This window comes from Bombina bombina, chromosome 7 (assembly GCF_027579735.1).
Source record: "Bombina bombina isolate aBomBom1 chromosome 7, aBomBom1.pri, whole genome shotgun sequence".
In the NCBI taxonomy this organism is placed as follows: Eukaryota; Metazoa; Chordata; class Amphibia; order Anura; family Bombinatoridae; genus Bombina; species Bombina bombina.
In genome coordinates this window covers 346,055,427-346,070,692 of record NC_069505.1, presented here as the reverse complement: position 1 = coordinate 346,070,692, position 15,266 = coordinate 346,055,427, and the positions used below count along the sequence as shown (strand labels likewise).

Genomic DNA, 15,266 nt, shown 5'->3' with positions numbered 1-15,266 from the left:
CTACCTACCCCGCCGCCAGCTATATTATCTATATTAACCCTAAGTATATTATAGTTAATATAGTTATTACATTATATATTTTAACTATATTAACCCTAATTATATTAGGGTTAATATAGTTAATATAGTTACTATAGTATTTATATTAACTATATTAACTCTATCTAACCCTAACACCCCTAACTAAATTTATATTAAAGTAATCTAATTCATATTATAAACTAAAATATTCCTATTTAAATCTAAATACTTACCTATAAAATAAACCCTAAGATAGCTACAATATAATTAATAATTACATTGTAGCTATGTTAGGGTTAATATTTATTTTACAGGTAAATTGTTAATTATTTTAACTAGGTATAATAGCTATTAAATAGTTATTAACTATTTAATATCTACCTAGTTAAAATAATTACCCAATTACCTGTAAAATAAATCCTAACCTAAGTTACAAATACACCTACACTATCAATAAATTAAATAAACTACAAATATCTATCTAAAAATACAATTAAATAAACTAAACTAAATTACAAAAAAAAACAAAACACTAAATTACAAAAAATAAAAAAAAGATTACAAGATTTTTAAGCTAATTACACCTATTCTAAGCCCCCTAATAAAATAATAAAGCCCCCCAAAATAAAAAAAATTCCCTGCCCTATTCTAAATTTAAAAAAGTTCAAAGCTCTTTAACTTACCAGCCCTTAAAAGGGCCTTTTGTGGGGCATGCTCCAAAGAATTCAGCTCTTTTGCATTTAAAAACATATACAATACCCCCCCCCCATTACAACCCACCACCCACATACCCCTATTCTAAACCCACCCAAACCCCCCTTAAAAAAGCCTAACACTACCCCCCTGAAGATCTCCCTACCTTGTCTTCACCACACCGGGCCGAACTCCTCATCCGATCCGGGCGATGTCTTGCTCCAAGCGGCAAAGAAGAATTCTTCCTCCGGCGATGTCTTCCTCCAAGCGGTAAAGAAGAATTGTTCCTCCTGGCGACGTCTTCCTCCAAGCGACAGCAAAGTCTTCTTCCTTCCGGCAGCATCTTCCATAAAGCGGCATCTTCAATCTTCTTTCTTCGATCCGCCGCCGCGGAGCATCCATCCCGGCCGACGACTGAACGACGAATGAGGTACCTTTAAATGACGTAATCCAAGATGGCGTCCGCCGAATTCCGATTGGCTGATAGGATTCTATCAGCCAATCGGAATTAAGTTAGAAAAATCTGATTGGCTGATTGAATCAGCCAATCAGATTCAAGTTCAATCCGATTGGCTGATTGGTTCAGCCAATCGGATTGAACTTGAATCTGATTGGCTGTTAATCCAATAAACCTCATTTCACTACAGTTATTTGATAGATCAAAATTAAATTGCTGATCCAAACACCCAATTATTTATAAATGAAAATCATGGAAATTGTCAGGGGTGTCTAAACTTTTGCATATGACTATATATATATATATATATATATATATATATATACATACATACACATATTTAAAATGTATGCATACATATGTTAAAGCACTTTGCAGCCCTTTTTTGTCAAACACCTTATACCATATATCTTTAAGCCCTTATCATTTTTTAAATATTTGTAATATGTATATATATGTAAAACCTTTTAAAAACTTACTTAGAAGTTTCCAATTTAACACTGTTAATGACATAAGCCTGAGACACGAACTGAAAGGGGCTGATAGAAGAACCTCCCCCTACGCCCTCCCCTGCATATGAAAAGACACATTATACAAACAGAAGCAGTCTGAAGTCTGCATACATCAGTATACATGTAGCGGAGAGCAATATTAAGATACTCCCAATAACCGGACGAAACACAGTTTGGGAGTCAATAACTCACGACCCAGCCAGTTTTCAGGTTTAAACAGAATGACATTTATTAAAAGGCTATGCCTAGTATTTATGCAGGTTTGACCCCCCCCCAGATCGGGGGGGTTGAAAGAATGCTGTACATTAGATGAAGGGAACACACCCTTGACATGATACAATAGATTTACCTTGCTTAAGCTGATAACAATTTAAACACAAGACACATTTGGCTTTTCTTATCACCTGAGGGTGATTAAACAATGGACTGTTTATCAATAACATTAATGACAGTGCACAATAGCTGAGGCTAAAGCTGAACACAGTTAACTCTTTCAGTGCTGACAGAAGGGTCTGTCACATCTACATAGCACAATATACAGCCTATAGACAACCTTTCTTACGTTATAGTCCAGAAGTGGCTAGGTTTGCCACAATGCTCCCCCAGAACCAAGCCGGCATACACAGTCTGATCCCAACGGATCGGCTTGGGGATGTCCGGGGCAACAACTTTTGGCTCAAGTAAGCTACTGGGTGTTCTCCGCCATCTGCTCCAACTTGGCTCAGTACTGCCCCCACCCCAAACATGGAAGCGTCTCTTCCCGGAGGGACTGGGCTTGGGTAGTCACAGGGTTAACATCAGCGGGATCCATGGGAGCATAGGCAGAAACAAGGGGGGCCAAGTCATTTCCAAGGAGAACATCAGCAGGTAAGTCCTTCTTGACCCCCACATTCACAAGTCTAGCGCCCACTCCCCAATCCAAATGTACCCTGGCAACGGGTAGGCGGAACACAGTGCCCCCTGCTACCCTCACAGCCATAGTGTCTCCAGTGTGCTGTTTCTCAGACACCAAGTTCTCTTGAAGCAAGGTCATGGTAGCACCAGTATCCCGTAGACCACTGACCTCCTTCCCATTCACTTTAACCCGCTGCCGGTTATTCCGGTGGGCAGCTTGCACGGGGTCTGCTTCATGTAGGCTGCCCCAGCATTCTGGCGCCTCTACGTAGCGGGCCGCAGGCTGAGGATTATGTGGGATTCCGCCGGCGGGTCTTCTCCAGGACTGTGCTTGATTTGCTGCGTTTAGGGGACACTCTGGTCTTTTGTGCCCTAGTCGCTTACATCCAAAGCACCGAATAGGTTGTGAGTAGCCCCGCAAATTGAACCGGCCTCTCTGAGGGTAGTTCGTGGCCGGAGGCCGTGTGGTATAGCGGTGTGCCGGGGGTTGGTAACTGGCAGCTGCTGGGGTGACTGGGGGTCTGTACTCCACTCTAGCAGTGGGCAATCGGTATACTGCTCCCCCTGCCCCTCGTACTGCCACGGATCCGCCAGTGGGTGCTGTATCCGGCACCAAATGGGGAGCTATCAGGGTTAAAGTAGCTCCCGAATCCCGAAGTCCCTGGACCGACATCACCTCATGCAGAATTCCCAGGGGTTCCTCGGCTTGGGTGCTCAACACCTCATGAGCGGCTGGCTCCGTTTGGTAATGGTGAGCAGCCGCCCTTGGGGCCAGGTTCTGTCTGACCTGGTTCCAAGCTTGTTTGCTCCGATTTTGGGTGCACTCACGTGCCATATGTCCCCACTGCTTGCAGGTGTGGCATTGTATATTAGCCCGTCCGTTGTTAGGCTGTAGTCCATGGTGCCTCCTGGCATCAAAATGCTGGTCTGCTAATCTGGCTGCTTCGGTTAAGGTGAGGGGTTTTCGATCTCTCACCCATTCTTGGGCTTCTGGGGACAAGCCGTTAAAGAATTGCTCCAACAGCATCAGTTGTCGCAATTCTTCCATGGTGGTAGCTTGGCTGGCCTGTATCCACCCTTGAGATGCTTGATCCAGCTTGTGGGCCCACTCTGCATGTGAATCTCTTTCTGGCTTGCGCAGGCCTCTAAACTTGCGCCGGTATGCCTCTGAGGTAATGGCATATCTTTCCAAGATCGCTCTCTTCACTTTAGCGTAATCCTTGCTGTCCTCCCTGGGTACAGCGCGATACGCTTCCGCTGCCCTACCGGCTAGCTTGCCTGCTAGCACCGGCACCCATACGGACTGCTCCAAATCATGTAACTCGCACAGTCTCTCAAAATCCTGTAAATACCCATCAATCTCATCCTTCTCCTCACAAAACATTTTAAATGCATGGTATGGGATTTTGGGTCTTACTGGGTTGCTGAGTGCGTCCAAAATGGATTCTGCTCGGGAGGATGCATTCCGCGGACTGTGTGCCATCACGTACTCCTGCACATCTGCCATTACCACGGATAGCATATCCCGTGGTACAGGTTGGGGTAAAAATTCCAGCCTGGTCCTCATTTCCCTCTGGTATAGGGTCTCCTCCATGGCTGCTGGAGGCGTAGCGCTGCGAGCTCTGTCTCCCTCCATCAGCTCAGCAATTAATATAGCCTTGGGTTTGCTGCTGCCTATCTTTCCCCTGGCTTCTAGCAGTTCCTTTTACGTTTGTCTCTTTAGCTTAGAATAATCCATCTCCATTCACTTCGGTCCCTGGTACTCCTTCCATCTTAGTCAGTATTGTAGTAATCCCCCTCTTCCTGAGGTTACTGGCTTGTGTAGTTGCTCTTCTGGGCGATAAGGTTCATTCCGTCGCTGCCACCAATTGTAGCGGAGAGCAATATTAAAATACTCCCAATAACCGGACGAAACACAGTTTGGGAGTCAATAACTCACGACCCAGCCAGTTTTCAGGTTTAAACAGAATGACATTTATTAAAAGGCTATGCCTAGTATTTATGCAGGTTTGACCCCCCCCAGATCGGGGGGGTTGAAAGAATGCTGTACATTAGATGAAGGGAACACACCCTTGACATGATACAATAGATTTACCTTGCTTAAGCTGATAACAATTTAAACACAAGACACATTTGGCTTTTCTTATCACCTGAGGGTGATTAAACAATGGACTGTTTATCAATAACATTAATGACAGTGCACAATAGCTGAGGCTAAAGCTGAACACAGTTAACTCTTTCAGTGCTGACAGAAGGGTCTGTCACATCTACATAGCACAATATACAGCCTATAGACAACCTTTCTTACGTTATAGTCCAGAAGTGGCTAGGTTTGCCACAATACATACAAAACTTTGGGATGTGGTTAGGAGTTTTAAAATCAGCACACTGTTATTCAAAAATAAGCAAAACTATCAATTTTTACAAAAACACACCCAGATGGGCTATATAAATGGATCATCTTCAAAATAGTTATGCAAAGAAAATTCTAGTGTATAATGTCCCTTTAAGTGTATTTATGTTGTTTAATGCAACTTATTTCTTACCCTACCATTTACACAAGCTCTCAAGTTGCACTAACCCGATGAGCAACAATCACGATTGCGCTTGAGCAAACGTGTTTACTTTCAAATTTAAACATGCACGCTATTTCCGTCGCACACAAAAAGCTGAAACCCCCCCGATATCGCTCATGCGTAACAGTTTAGCGCGCCACTCATAATCTTGCCCTATATGGCTGTGGCTAACTTGTTGTCTGCAGAGTCAAACCTGTAATTGGCTCCTCCAAATAGTAGGTGGAGTTTGACAAAAATGGTTAGCCTTGGCAGATTTGTTATTCTATAGTTTACTGTTCTTTTAACCCATATGATGATTAGTATATCTGCCCAGGCAATCTATTACTTTTGTGTAGCACTAATCAATATATTGATGTGTTAAATGTATATATATTTTTTTATAGGACTGTTGACAATGTCACACATGTTGGTACGGTAAAAGAGAAGGCTGAAGCTAAACAACAGTATCAAAAGGCTGTTTCAAAGGGTCAAAGTGCTGGCCTTGTTCAGTGAGTATTATTTATCTAAGGCATTCTTGTTATTGCATATTCAAATATTAGCCTGTGGTGGTATTTACAAGTACAACGTTTAAAGACAGATAAAACTCAAAGTTGAATTCCCTATAAAATAATTAATTACATGCAGAATTTTTTAAAGAACTTTTGTTATTTATTTAGCTGCTTTTCCTGTCATTTAAATGTAAAACAATATCTACGGCCACCAGAGAGCTTGGATTACATCCTTCAGTATCAAGATCTTGCAACTTGTGATTGTTTCAGTGTATGTAGATCTTTTGCATTTTCACATTACTTAAAGGGACACTAAACCCAAACATTTTCTTTCATGATTCAGATAGAGAATATAATTTTAAACAACATTCCAATTTATTTCTATTATTTAATTTGCTGCATTCTTTAGCTATCCTTTGTTGAAGAAATAGTAATGCATATGGGTGAGCCAATCACATGATGCATATATGGGCAGCAACCAATCAGCAGCTACTGAGCCTATCTAGATATGCTTTTCAGCAAAGTATAATAAGAGAATGAAGCAAATTAGATAATAGAAGTAAATTAGAAAGTTGTTTAAAATTGCATGCTCTTTCTAAATCATGAAAGAAAATTTTTTGGTTTTTATGTCCCTTTAATTGCTTATATATAATATTTATATATAAAAATACTCAGGGATAGGCAAGGTGTCCGCCACAACCTTAGTATATCTTTTCTTTCTGATTAAATAATAGGAATAAAAAAAAAATGTAGTGTGAATAAAGTTAGTGGCTTGTCAAGAGACTGCTAGCGATATTGGGTGATAAGTTATGGAATAAATAAATCCTGAGTGAAATACTGGATGTGTATCTGCATCTGTATAATAACACCCAGCTCTGTATAATGACACAGTAGTGACACTGGCACATGGGTATAGCCAGAGGAGGGCTGGTTATAGGATCAGTGGTATCTGCATCAGTATAATAGCACCCAGCACTATATGACACAGTAGTGACACTGGCACATGGGTATAGCCAGAGGAGGGCTAGTTATAGGGTCAGTGGTATCTGCATCAGTATAATAACACCAAGCATTATATAATGACACAGTAGTCACACTGGCTCATGGGTATAGCCAGAGGAGGACTGGTTATAGGATCAGTGGTATCTGCATCAGTATAATAACACCCAGCACTATATAATGACACAGTAGTGACACTGGCACATGGGTATAGCCAGAGGAGGGCTGGTTATAGAATCAGTGGTATCTGCATCAGTATAATAACACCAAGCACTATATAATGACACAGTAGTGACACTGGCTCATGGGTATAGCCAGAGGAGGGCTGGTTATAGAATCAGTGGTATCGGCATCAGTATAATAACGCCCAGCACTATATAATGACACAGTAGTGACACTGGCACATGGGTATTGCCAGAGGAGGGCTGGTTATGGGATCAGTGGTATCTGCATCAGTATAATAACACCCAGCATATATAAAGACACAGTAGTGACACTGGCTCATAGGTATAGCCAGAGGAGGGCTGGTTATAGGATCAGTGGTATCTGCATAAGTATAATAACACCCGGCGTTATATAATGACACAGTAGTGACACTGGCACATGCGTTTAGCCAGACAAGGGCTGGTTATAGGGTCAGTGGTATCTGCATCAATATAATAACACCCAGCACTATATAATGACACAGTAGTGACACTGGCACATGGGTATTGCCAGAGGAGGGCTGTTTATAGGATGAGTGGTATCTGAATCAGTATAATAACACCCAGCGCTATATAATGACACAGTAGTGACACTGGCACATGGGTATAGCCAGAGGAGGGCTGGTTATAGGATCAGTGGTATCTGCATCAGTATAATAGCACCCAGCACTATATAATGACACAGTAGTGACACTGGCACATGGGTATAGCCAGAGGAGGGCTAGTTATAGGGTCAGTGGTATCTGCATCAATATAATAACACCAAGCATTATATAATGACACAGTAGTCACACTGGCTCATGGGTATAGCCAGAGGAGGACTGGTTATAGGATCAGTGGTATCTGCATCAGTATAATAACACCCAGCACTATATAATGACACAGTAGTGACACTGGCACATGGGTATAGCCAGAGGAGGGCTGGTTATAGAATCAGTGGTATCTGCATCAGTATAATAACACCAAGCACTATATAATGACACAGTAGTGACACTGGCTCATGGGTATAGCCAGAGGAGGGCTGGTTATAGAATCAGTGGTATCTGCATCAGTATAATAACGCCCAGCACTATATAATGACACAGTAGTGACACTGGCTAATGGGTATAGCCAGAGGAGGGCTGGTTATAGGATCAGTGGTGTCTGCATCAGTATAATAACACCCAGCACTATATAATGACACAGTAGTGACACTGGCACATGGGTATTGCCAGAGGAGGGCTGGTTATGGGATCAGTGGTATCTGCATCAGTATAATAACACCCAGCATATATAAAGACACAGTAGTGACACTGGCTCATAGGTATAGCCAGAGGAGGGCTGGTTATAGGATCAGTGGTATCTGCATAAGTATAATAACACCCGGCGTTATATAATGACACAGTAGTGACACTGGCACATGCGTTTAGCCAGACAAGGGCTGGTTATAGGGTCAGTGGTATCTGCATCAATATAATAACACCCAGCACTATATAATGACACAGTAGTGACACTGGCACATGGATATTGCCAGAGGAGGGCTGTTTATAGGATGAGTGGTATCTGAATCAGTATAATAACACCCAGCGCTATATAATGACACAGTAGTGACACTGGCTCATGGTTATAGCCAGAGGAGGGCTGGTTATAGGGTCAGTGGTTTCTGCATCAGTATAGTAACTCCAAGCACTATACAAAGACACAGTAGTGGCACTGGCTCATAGGTATAGCCAGAGGAGGGCTGGTTATAGGATCAGTGGTATCTGCATCAGTATAATAACACCCAGCACTATATAATGACACAGTAGTGACACTGGCACATGGGTATTGCCAGAGGAGGGCCGGTTATGGGATCAGTGGTATCTGCATCATTATAATAACACCCAGCATATATAAAGACACAGTAGTGACACTGGCTCATAGGTATAGCCAGAGGAGGGCTGGTTATAGGATCAGTGGTATCTGCATAACTATAATAACACCCAGCGCTATATAATGACACAGTAGTGACCCTGGCACATGCGTTTAGCCAGACAAGGGCTGGTTATAGGGTCAGTGGTATCTGCATCAATATAATAACACCCAGCACTATATAATGATACAGTAGTGACACTGGCACATGGGTATTTCCAGAGGAGGGCTGTTTATAGGATGAGTGGTATCTGAATCAGTATAATAACACCCAGCGCTATATAATGACACAGTAGTGACACTGGCTCATGGTTATAGCCAGAGGAGGGCTGGTTATAGGGTCAGTGGTTTCTGCATCAGTATAGTAACCCCAAGCACTATACAAAGACACAGTAGTGACACTGGCTCATAGGTATAGCCAGAGGAGAGCTGGTTATAGGATCAGTGGTATCTGCATCAGTATAATAACACCCAGCACTATATAATGACACAGTAGTGACACTGGCTCATGGGTATAGTCAGAGGAGGGCTGGTTATAGGATCAGTGATATCTGCATCAATATAACACCCAGCACTATATAATGACACAGTAGTGACACTGGCACATGGGTATAGCTAGAGGAGGGCTGGTTATAGAATCAGTGGTATCTGCATCAATATAATAACACCCAGCGCTATATAATGACACAGTAGTGACACTGGCTCATAGGTATAGCCAGACAAGGGCTAGTTATAGGGTCAGTGGTATCTGCATCAGTATAATAACACCAAGCACTATATAATGACACAGTACTAGTGACACTGGCTCATGGGTATAGTCAGAGGAGGGCTGGTTATAGGGTCAGTGGTATCTGTATCAGTATAATAACACCCAACACTATATAATGACACAGTAGTGACACTGGCACATGGGTATAGCCAGAGGAGGGCTGGTTATAGGATCAGTGGTTTCTGCATCAGTATAATAACACCCAGCACTATATAATGACACAGTAGTGACACTGGCACATGGGTATAGCCAGAAGAGGGCTGGTTATAGGATCAGTTGTATCTGCATCAGTATAATAACACCAAGCACTATATAATGACATAGTAGTGACACTGGCACATGGGTATAGCCAGAGGAGGGCTGGTTATAGGATCAGTGGTTTCTGCATCAGTATAATAGCACCCAGCACTATATAATGACACAGTAGTGACACTGGCACATGGGTATAGCCAGAAGAGGGCTGGTTATAGGATCAGTTGTATCTGCATCAGTATAATAACACCAAGCACTATATAATGACACAGTAGTGACACTGGCACATGGGTATAGCCAGAGGAGGGCTGGTTATAGGATCAGTGGTATCTGCATCAGTATAATAACACCCAGCACTATATAATGACACAGTAGTGACACTGGCACATGGGTATAGCCAGAGGAGGGCTGGTTATAGAATCAGTGGTATCTGCATCAGTATAATAACACCCAGCACTATATAATGACACAGTAGTGACACAGGCTAATGGGTATAGTCAGAGGAGGGCTGGTTATAGAATCAGTGGTATCTGCATCAGTATAATAACACCCAGCACTATATAATGACACAGTAGTGACACTGGCACATGGGTATAGCCAGAGGAGGGCTGGTTATAGGATCAGTGGTATCTGCATCAGTATAATAACACCAAGCACTATATAATGACAGAGTAGTGACACTGGCACATGGGTATAGCCAGAGGAGAGCTGGTTATAGAATCAGTGGTATCTGCATCAGTATAATAACACCCAGCACTATATAATGACACATTAGTAACACTGGCACATGGGTATAGCCAGAGGAGGGCTGGTTATAGGATCAGTGGTATCTGCATCAGTATAATAACACCCAGCACTATATAATGACACAGTAGTGACACTGGCACATGGGTATAGCCAGAAGAGGGCTGGTTATAGGATCAGTTGTATCTGCATCAGTATAATAACACCAAGCACTATATAATGACATAGTAGTGACACTGGCACATGGGTATAGCCAGAGGAGGGCTGGTTATAGGATCAGTGGTTTCTGCATCAGTATAATAGCACCCAGCACTATATAATGACACAGTAGTGACACTGGCACATGGGTATAGCCAGAAGAGGGCTGGTTATAGGATCAGTTGTATCTGCATCAGTATAATAACACCAAGCACTATATAATGACACAGTAGTGACACTGGCACATGGGTATAGCCAGAGGAGGACTGGTTATAGAATCAGTGGTATCTGCATCAGTATAATAACACCCAGCACTATATAATGACACAGTAGTGACACAGGCTAATGGGTATAGTCAGAGGAGGGCTGGTTATAGAATCAGTGGTATCTGCATCAGTATAATAACACCCAGCACTATATAATGACACAGTAGTGACACTGGCACATGGGTATAGCCAGAGGAGGGCTGGTTATAGGATCAGTGGTATCTGCATCAGTATAATAACACCAAGCACTATATAATGACAGAGTAGTGACACTGGCACATGGGTATAGCCAGAGGAGAGCTGGTTATAGAATCAGTGGTATCTGCATCAGTATAATAACACCAAGCACTATATAATGACAGAGTAGTGACACTGGCACATGGGTATAGCCAGACGAGGGCTGGTTATAGGATCAGTGGTATCTGCATCAGTATAATAACACCCAGCACTATATAATGACACAGTAGTGACACTGGCACATGGGTATAGCCAGAGGAGAGCTGGTTATAGAATCAGTGGTATCTGCATCAGTATAATAACACCCAGCACTATATAATGACACAGTAGTGACACTGGCACATGGGTATAGCCAGAGGAGGGCTGGTTATAGGATCAGTGGTATCTGCATCAGTACAATAACACCCAGCACTATATAATGACACATTAGTAACACTGGCACATGGATATAGCCAGAGGAGGACTGGTTATAGGATCAGTGGTATCTGCATCAGTATAATAACACCAAGCACTATAAAATAATGTTTTTAATTTCAAATGTACCTTGGTGTCCTTCACTAAGGTCTGTACTTTGGAAAATGTCCGCCACAGCCTTTGACTGTGCCTATCCCTGAAAATACTATTGCTAGTTATCATATATTTCAGGCGGCCTAAGCACACCACTAAACACCACTAAGTTTTAATATAAAAGGCCTAGTTTTGCATAATAATAATAAAAAATTCTCAAAAGAGGTTAACTTGAAATTATTCTTATATTCTTAATAACAATACAAAAAAAAAAAAGAAAGAAAAACAATTCACAGCATTTACATTATGACATGTTCTCCAATCTAACATGTTTCTCGCCCAATATCTCAACCATTAACAAGCAATAATCAATAATAAAATTGGCAACCCCCTACTCGCTCTCTTTTGGGCTATCGCGAGCAGTCAGCGGTATTGCACAAGCAAATATTTGTGCAATGTTAAATACAGGCAGTTTATTACTGAAACACTGTCCGTCCGGCAGATGATAAATGCCGGCCTATATCTTTATGTGTATCATGTTCTTTAATTACTAGGATTCAAATTAATTCAATGTATTCTGACAACGTAGATCCTCTGAAATTTTTCCATTTCCTTAATATCAAATTCCTTGCCCCTAAAATATTTGTTGATACATTTACTTACAATTTATAATATAATAATAGGAGTAAATTAGAAAGTTGCTTAAAATTGCATGCTCTATCTGAATCACAAAAAAAAAAAAAAATTGGGTTTAGTGTCCCTTTAAAGGTACATGAAACCCACATTTTTTCTCTCATGATTATGTTAGAAAATAAAATTTTAAACAACTTTCTAATTTACTTATTATCTAATTTGTTTCTTTTTTTTGGTATCATTTGTTGAAGAAGCAGCAATGCACTAATGGTTTCTAATAGTGATGTCGCGAACCTAAAATTTTGCGTTCGCGAACGGCGGACACGAACTTCCACAACTGTTCGCGAACGGGCGAACCGGGCGAACCGCCATTGACTTCAATAGGCAGGCGAATTTTAAAACCCATAGGGACTCTTTCTGGCCACAATAGTGATGGAAAAGTTGTTTCAAGGGTACTAACACCTGGACTGGGGTATGCCGGAGGGGGATCCATGGCAAAACTCCCATAGAAAATTACATAGTTGATGCAGAGTCTGGTTTTAATCCATAAAGGGCATAAATCACCTAACATTGCTAAATTGTTTGGAACAACGTGCTTTAAAACATCAGGTATGATGTTGTATCGATCAGGTAGTGTAAGGGTTACGCCCGCTTCACAGTGACAGACCAAACTCCCCGTTTAAAGGGACAGTCTACACCAGAATTTTTATTATTTTAAAAGATAGATAATCCCTTTATTATTATTAGTGTGAAGGAAACTGACTGCTATTATTTAACACAGTCAAAAAAGTGTTGTTTTTTTTAAATCTACACTACTGTTACACCAGATATGAGTTGCACTGGGGTGACACTGTGCCCTGGCAGGCAGGCACTGAAACGCACACGTGTGAAGGAAACTGACTGCTATTATTTAACACAGTCAAAAAAGTGTTGTTTTTTTTTAAATCTACACTACTGTTACACCACATATGAGTTGCACTGGGGTGACACTGTGCCCTGGCAGGCAGGCACTTAAACGCACACGTGTGAAGGAAACTGACTGCTATTATTTAACACAGTCAAAAAAGTGTTGTTGTTTTTTTAAATATACACTACTGTTAAACCAGATATGAGTTGCACTGGGGTGACACTGTGCCCTGGCAGGCAGGCACTGAAACGCACACGTGTGAAGGAAACTGGCTGCTATTATTTAACACAGTCAAAAAAGTGTTTTTTTTTTTTTAAATATACACTACTGTTAAACCAGATATGAGTTGCACTGGGGTGACACTGTGCCCCGGCAGGCAGGCACTTAAACGCACACGTGTGAAGGAAACTGACTGCTATTATTTAGCACAGTCAAAAAAGTGTTGTTTTTTTTAAATCTACACTACTGTTACACCAGATATGAGTGGTGGCACTGGGCAGGTGGCCACAGTATACGCTGTGAGCCTGACACACACGCTGGCAGGCAGGCAGGCAATTGCAATTAGATTACACAGGAAAAAAAAAAAACAGCCCTAAAAAGGGCTTTTTGGGGTGCTGTCCTTACAGCAGAGATCAGATGAGTCCTTCAGGACTGTAGTGAACACTGAATACACTAGCTTAGCTATAGATTTCCCTACTAAATCAGCAGCAGCTACACTGTCCCTCCTCTCACTAACAATGCAGCTTCCGAATGAATCTAAAATGGATGCTGTCCAGGAGGTAGGGTCTGCTGCTGATCGGCTGGAATGTGCCTGCTGACTGTGAGGTACAGGATCAAAGTATTACTCAATGCTGACGAATAGGGGGCGGATCGAACATCGCATATATTTGCCCGCCGCGGCGAACACGAACATGCTATGTTCGCCGGGAATTATTCGCCGGCGAAAAATTCGCGACATCACTAGTTTCTAACTGAACTCATGGGTGAGCCAATCACAATCGATATATATATATATATATTCAGCAACCAATCAACAGCTAGATCCTAGGTTTCTTCTGCTCCTGAGCTTGCCAAGATAAACCTTTCAGCAAAGGATAACAAGAGAAGGAAGCAAATTAAATAATAGAAGTACATTGGAAAGTTGTTTACAATTATATTCTCTATCTGAATCATGAAAGAAAAATTTTGGGTTTCATGTCCCTTTAATGGTAAATATTGCATTACATGCATTGTATTAAAGGGAAAGTAACATCAATGATTCAGACAGATCATGCTGTTTTTAGATACTTTACAATTTACTTCCATTATTAAATTTTGCACAGTCTTTTTATATGCACACTTTCTGATGCACCAGCTACTACTGAGCATGTGCAAGAGTTCACAGTGTATGTGTATAAAAAGCTGTGATTGGCTCATGGCTGTCACATGATACAGGAGGCAACTTTTAAAATCTGTCGGAAAAAAATCTGCTGCTCACTTAAAATACAGAGTAAGCACTATTGCATTTTCATTTTATTAGGCACTTGTTGATTATGCAATTCTACTGTATTTAATCGTCTTTTATGAAACACTAGTTGGTAAGCCTGCCCAGAGGGCAATCTATGTGTTGTTAATAAAAAAATAAAAAAAATTAGAACTACAGAAAAAAATAAACAAATTATCAAAAATAAAAAAATTAAACCTAATCCCTATGAAAATACCCCCCCCCCCCAATAAAAACACCCCCTAATCTAATGCTAAACTACCAATAGCCCTTAAAAGGGCTTTCTGTAGGGCATTGCCCTAAGTTAGACAGCTCTTTTGCAGTTACAAAAAATTCTAAGTCCCCCCTAACAGTAAAACCCACCACCCACCAATCCCCCCAAAATAAAAAACCTAACACTAAAAAAACTAAACTATCCATTGCCCTGAAAAGGGCATTTGTATGGGCATTGCCCTTAAAAGGGTATTCAGCTTTTTTGCTGCCCATCCCTAATGTAAAAAAAAAATAAAACAAAATAAACCTGTCTAACCCCCCAAA

General features: G+C 41.4%; 1 protein-coding gene across 1 annotated transcript in view; it reads left to right on the top strand.

Annotated features, from left to right (window-relative positions):
- Positions 1-15,266, top strand: part of LOC128636366 (inter-alpha-trypsin inhibitor heavy chain H3-like) — a 175,547-nt gene that overhangs the window by 73,533 nt on the left and 86,748 nt on the right. The window contains exon 3 of the mRNA XM_053689392.1: positions 5,537-5,641. Within this exon, the coding sequence (XP_053545367.1) occupies positions 5,537-5,641 (105 nt within the window). The remainder of the gene's footprint in view (positions 1-5,536; positions 5,642-15,266) is intronic.